We start from the raw sequence: 6,540 nt of genomic DNA, 5'->3' as shown, positions 1-6,540 counted from the left end.
ACAACAAATGATACGCTCGAAAACTAGTAGGAAAATACGGCGAGGCTTTTGCCTTTGAAGCACAATTAAAGCAGGATGCATGGGAATACTTCACAATCAAAGCAGATTATAAGATGGAAAATTTCGGAGTCCTTTGCATGCAATTCACAATAATTGCACAGTATGATGCTGGTGTAATAAAGCTCTATGTAAGAGAGAAGCTACTGGGATTTGTAGAGTCTTTGAACAGGAGGGATCAAACAAGCTCTGACCATAATGTGATGGGAGGCAGTCTCTGCTGACCCCCCGCCCTGCTCCCTGTCCCAGAAGTGGAGAAATGGGAAGGGCTGAAAGAAATCACCAATCCAGGCTGTGTCCACTTTGGATTTTCAGCCGGAATAAGGAGGAGAATAGCACAGAGTGAGTTACTCAATCCAGCTCCTGGTTTCTTGGGAAAACATTGATTGGTGTGTGTGTGACAAATGGCAAGCAAACACTTTTGAGCCTTCTCAAAGAGACTAAAGGCAATGTTGCCTTTACAATGTTGCTCTTTGACAAGGGTCTTGGCTAGGGGTGTGCTCTCCGCCCTAGAATTATCTGGTAACTGCGAACATCTGCAGAGCATTCGATTTCCCAGAGCGAAGATTTGCTGCTTCCAAACCCATCAAATAATTTCAGAGCAGAGCCGTACTTAATTGAAGCTTCTAATGTAGTGTGACCAACTGTCTGGTTTTGCCTGGACAGGTCTGGAAACAGGGGTGGGCAAACTGGGGTCGGGGGGGAATCCTATAATTGAATTAATTGTCTGGGGAAAAGTCGCGCTGGCCAAGCCCCTCTCATTGCCCATCCGGGCCTTCTTTTGGCAGGTACATTGTCACCGGGCAAAAAAGGCCTAGATCATTGCGTAGGGAGAGGTTGGGAGGCCACGTTTTGCACTTTTGGAAATACGGCCTCCAGCCCCTCCCGTTGCTTATCTTGGCCTTCTCTTGACCCCTGTCGAGGAAATGTGTGAATGGGCTGTTTTGTCTGTGCCCACCCTGTTTTGATGTAAGCCCTTTCTATTAGAAATTAAGTTCTATAGCAATTTGACCCAAACTGTAATGGAAAATATATTGAGCAACACTTGCTCAACCAACAAGAAATGTTGACACATTAGTCAGAGTGTGAGCCTCCTAGCGAGGACAGGAAGAGTAGTAACCACAAAGAACCAGATGTTCCAGGATTGCAATACCCATTTATGTGTTGTTTTTCTAGTCTTAGAATTATCTGCACTCTGCACTACAACTAGTGGGCAGTCCTTCAGATCCTCTAGGGTTTGCCACCTTGCTGCACTGCAGGCTGCTCATAATAAAACTTTTCCAAGATGAGAGAAATGGTGTCTTGAGAGTCTTTGACCACCACTCAGTGAACCAAGGGAACCTGCCCTTTCGGGTTCCTCCACACCTTCCACTTTGGAGAGATCCTTTTGGAGCTTATCACGTTTTTAGTTTTGTTTTAACCATCCTAAAGAATTTGGTGTCGTATCAACCACGGCAGATTCTGGAGGAAAAGAAGAGGGAAGCTCTGGTGCAAACTGCCCTCAGGCCTGTCTGCTTTCACTTTGGGTGAGCTGTCCTCACTGACCTATGGAGACGAGGTACCAGAGACACCCAATGTGCCCAATTGGTTCTCTTTACTCACACCGGAGAAGCACCCAGGAAATATGAACACTATTGATAGCGCAGAAAGCTGAACAAATTAATCTTTATTTAATACAACAGATGTTATATTAGTTCTTGGTCTTACCCTGCCTACTCTACCCCTTCTAACCCCCACTAACTAGATATAGCTTCATCAGTCCCTAAGACCCTTTTCCAACTAACTTCTGCTCCTGCCTTTTATAATCTCTCTCTCTCTCTCTCTCTCTCTCTCTCTCTCTCTCTCTCACACACACACACACACACACACCTGCCTCTTTCACTCACTCTCAGCAAAACAATTAACCGTAATGTACCTGTATTCTGTTTCACACAGCAAACACACATATTCATTAATAAAGCTACATGGCAAGCGTTGTGATTTTGTCACACAAGCCAATAACCTATCCCACCATTTCTCATACTATGTTCATTGCCCTCCGCTTGGAATCTGTGTTCAAGGATGCTGATTTGCGCAATTGTGGCCAAGAAGAGACACACAAGACTTGCACTGTTCAAAAACAAATAACACACTGGTAAAGTGAGATATAACCCTAGTGGGAGGAATCCCAGCACACAGGGCAGCAGGAATAAAGAGGGGCTTGCAACTTTTTCAGCAGGAAATGTATTTATTGCAGTGAAAGGCTCAGCTCTTCAGGCATTTGCTTTACCCGGAGCAAGGAGCTCCTCCTGAAGTGTGGACACGTCGAAAGTTGAGTGTCTCACCAGGGAATGATTTCTCCGTCCCAGTTCACAAACGCTCCATTCTCTTTCTCAGAGAGACAGGCCAATGTATTCAGGATGATTCTCACACCTTCGTCCAGTTTTGTTGGGGCCAGTGACTGGAAAGAGAGAAGCGGTGAGTGACACAAGGATTTGCAGAGTGACCGACAAGAGTAACCAATTATGGGTAACATCTGCCCAGAGCCTGTCCCTCTTCCCACTGCTGGATCAGACCAAGGGTCCATCTAGTCCAACATTCTGTTCACACAGTGACCAATCAGTTGTCAACCAGGAACCCACTACCGGGGTTTGGTTGCAAGAGTACCGTACCGCCCATGTTCCCCAGCAACTGTTGTGTATAGGCTTACTGCCTCTGATACTGGAGGTAGCACATAGCCTTCAGGTCTAGTAGCCATTGATAGCCTTCTCCTGCAGGAATTTATCCAACCCCCTTTTAAGACCACCCAAACTGGTGGCCAGGCCATCACTGCACCTTGTGGTACTGAATTCTGTAGTTTAACTATGAGCTCTGTGAAGAAGTCCTTCCTTTTATCTGTCCTAAATCTCCTGCCCAACAGCTTCATGTGACGACACCGGGTTCTTGTATTAGGAAAGAGAGAGAGACAGAGAGAGAGAGGAAGAAAAGATTTGTTGCAGTGCTGCTAGAAATTGTGCAACATTGGAAAATAGGTGCCAGCTGCTTCATAATTATTTGGAAAAACGGACTTTCAGAGAGACCAAGCCACCTTGGCAGAGTTCTGAGATGGGTGGCGAAATCAAACCACTTCATGGAAATCCGTTTTCATTGTACTGTTGATGTAACTCAGTCAAGAATGGGAACACAGATCCTTTTTCTCTTGTTTGAATACTTGGTCCATATTGTGTTTCTTGGCTATAAGCTCACTGCCCTGTGCGCAATAATTAAGTAAAACAAAGTAAAAAATAATTAAATGGGATGACCTCTGGGAATGAGATTCCACTATGAGTCACTTACCGGTCCATTTCCCATGTCTGTCTGTAACCACCCAGGATGCAACGAAATGCACAGAATCTCATCCTTGGCAAATCCCAGGGACTGGCACCTTGTGAGCATGTTCAGGGCAGCCTAGGAGGGAGGACAAAGCGGAGGGATGGAGGTGAAGGATACCTTTCAGTTCCTTGAGATGGCAGCAGGTCGTAGGAAGAACCCTGCAGATCAAAGACGGGCTCTTTCGTTTGTTGTTTGATGTTCTCCCTTGAGATTTTTTGTTTTACATGATGATGATGATGATGATGATGATGATGATGATGATAGAGAAGAAGAAAGTGAAGAAGGGATACCTCCCCACAAGGAGCTTACTGTCTAAAATTAGACACTTGACAGTGTGGTGAGATGGAGAGAACGAAGGAAAAATGTAGACCTAGGATTGGGAAGGAATATGTAATGAAAAGACAGAGCTTCTTTACATTAAGCAAAAATCCTGGACCCTTATTGGGCTTTCTTCTTCCGGAGTCTTTCTAGGTTTACGATGGGCTCTCTTAAGCCATTTCTACACCTCCTGGCCTTCCGGGAGGTAGGGGGGAGGATCTTGGGATTTCCTGGTTCTATGATCCTCCCCCTGGGTCCAAACCCCTGTGCCACGTGTCCAGGGATGGTGCGGGTGCCATTTCTAAAAAAAAAAAATTGAAGCAGCAGGGCCAGTCATTCGGAGTGAGGCCCAGCTCCATCGAAAATGTGCGTAGTTTTAAAAAAACACATGAAAAAACCTGAACCCACCCCCCCAACAACCACCACCCCGCCATACCAGGGGTGGCAAAATTGCTGGCACTCTCTGCCCTGATGGGCATGGAGCCATGTGGCACTTACTCAGAACCATCCTGGTACTGCGGGAAGAGTCAGGTTTTCACAGTCTTTCTTTATCCCTGGGAAAACCGCATGCCCCTCCCCCTGCCCCTGGGAGTCCCTGTGCGCCATTTGTGTAGACACGGCCTTATTTATTTATTTCATTTGTATACTGCCCCATAGCTGAAGCTTTCTGGGCAGTTTACATAAGATAAACACTTAATAACAATATACAAAAATTAAAAATCACAGAAACATACAATATACACATACATTTAAAACCACTAGAACAACTTTTTTTTAAAAAAAAACTATGTGCCTAAAAAAACAGGCCCAGGCCTTGGACAACAAACACGTGATCTGGATTTGAAAACTTCCTTTCTTGGCAATGATCTATATGTTCCATGAAACAGCACCATCTAGTGGCTGTATTATAGTGTGATTCTGGCATTGCACACTGTCAGTATAGTGCCTTTACCTTTTATTACAGCTTATCTCTGATCTTTTTGAGACAGGGATAAACGGGAGGAAACGCGGGACACGTCCTGGAGATTGATGGCATTGTGTAAAGGACCTTTGGTGAGTGGCCAGTCATGAGTGTGCAATAAATCATTTGTGTAGGGAAGCTCACAGTTTCTTCTTTTAATGATCTGATCTGGGATTTGGGTTTGTCTGAAAAATCCTCATCAGGATCACTTCCAATTCTGTGATTCTTGTTTCTAAAGTCTCTGTGACTACACTAGAGCTCTCTGTGTGGGTTGCCCTGAGGAAATATCTCTTAAGGCCTGATGAAAGAATGATGATAGCCCCAAATTTTCAGGTGACGTCTCAATTGGAACTATGATGGCCCAAGAAGGTGATGACATAATATAAAAGGGAGCTGCTCTCGAGCATCTCCCCTTTATCACTGGTAATAATGTTAAAGAATTTCCCTGGGGACTTAAAGAGTAGACTAAGCAAAGTTTTAATAGAGAAAAATAAAATGAAATTAAGGGAATGGTTAAGAGGGATGAATACAAGAGGGGAGGTGGAAGAGGTTTTAAAAGATTAAAAATTAACTTGGTTAAACTATTGGGAATTGGAACAATGGACTAAAAATTGGGTAAGCGAAAATGGAGATTGTAGAGAGTTGATGAAGTTTGAGGAATTAATTGTCAAAAAAGAAATTGATAAGGGAGAAAGCACAGTGATAAAAGGGTTAATGAGTGAAATATATAGAATATTGCTTGAGAAAGGGTTGACGGACAGCTCAGGAAAAATGGTTTTGGAGACAGATTTGAAGGTACAAATAGGACAGCGGAGTTGGGAAGGATTATGGAGACAAAGAGTGTTGAGAAATATGTCAGTGAGAATAAAAGAGAATTATTATAAAATTATTTGGAGGTGGTACCTAACCCCGGTTAGATTAAATAAGATAAATAAGCAGTTTTCAGCAAATTGTTGGAGAGGTTGTGGGGGAAAAGGAACGTATTTACATATGTGGTGGGAATGCAAATATGTGCAAAAGTTGTGGAAGATGGTGTTTTCTGAGATTGAAGAAATAGTTGGAATGAAGATAGAAGAAACATCAAGTGTTGCATTACTCTCACTATATGAAGATTTAAAATGGAAAAAAGAAATTAAGGAATTGATAACAAATTTGCTGACTGCAGCAAGGTTAATTGTAACTAGGAACTGGAAGATTCAAGGTGATTATTGTATTGAAGAGTGGTATAAAGAAGTATGCGATATTGCTATTAATGATAAATTGACATGTAATATTAAAGTGAGAAGAGGTATAGTAAAAACGAATGATTTTGAGGAAATTTGGAAACAGTTCCTAATATTTGTGTTTTCTAAGGGAAGTGGGAAACCACCAGCAGAAGAGGTGTTAAGATTTTGGAAACAGGAATGATCCCGAAGGGAAGGGGGAGCACTTGTTGGATTATGTTGAATTATGTTGGATTATGTTATGGATAAAGTATTATATGTTAACAATTATATATTCAAGTAATCTGTTATGTATTTCTTCTTTTTGTATGGTATGTTAAACTGTTATGTTGGTTTGTATTTTATGTAGTACTTTAATAAAAATTAAAAAAAAGAAGGTGATGACCTGACTCGCACATAATGAGAGGCTGCCGGCTGATTGTGGCAGTGGCTGCCATTTTGAATATTCAAGGAGCTTGCCGTTACATGTGAACCTGGCAACAGTGGGTTGTTGAGGTGCTTGACAAACCACCCACAACCCTAAAACAGCTCATGGCTTCTCCGACAAGTACTCCAACAACCCACCTTCATTAGATTCACACATAACAATAAGCTACAGCGCACCCCCACCATGGCTCAAATATTCAAAAT

At 42.9% G+C, this 6,540-nt stretch overlaps 1 protein-coding gene across 3 annotated transcripts in view; it reads right to left on the bottom strand.

Moving 5' to 3' along the window:
- LOC134408767 (C-signal-like) overlaps nucleotides 1-6,540 on the bottom strand; it is a 34,904-nt gene that overhangs the window by 22,031 nt on the left and 6,333 nt on the right. The window contains exons 5-6 of one of the 3 annotated variants that reach the window (XM_063141185.1): nucleotides 3,373-3,483; nucleotides 1,931-2,497 (exon numbers count right to left, since the gene is read on the bottom strand). The exons of 1 other annotated variant lie outside the window; for it this stretch is intronic. In XM_063141185.1, the coding sequence (XP_062997255.1) occupies nucleotides 2,378-2,497; nucleotides 3,373-3,483 (231 nt within the window). In that variant the 3' untranslated portion in view covers nucleotides 1,931-2,377. Of the gene's footprint in view, nucleotides 1-1,930; nucleotides 2,498-3,372; nucleotides 3,484-6,540 lie in introns of those variants that run through there. One more of the 3 variants, XM_063141183.1, reaches the window with a different exon arrangement.

This window comes from Elgaria multicarinata, chromosome 14, assembly GCF_023053635.1.
Source record: "Elgaria multicarinata webbii isolate HBS135686 ecotype San Diego chromosome 14, rElgMul1.1.pri, whole genome shotgun sequence".
Taxonomy (NCBI): Eukaryota; Metazoa; Chordata; class Lepidosauria; order Squamata; family Anguidae; genus Elgaria; species Elgaria multicarinata.
The sequence above is the reverse complement of the archived record's forward strand: the minus strand, read 5'-3'. Positions and strand labels throughout refer to the sequence as shown.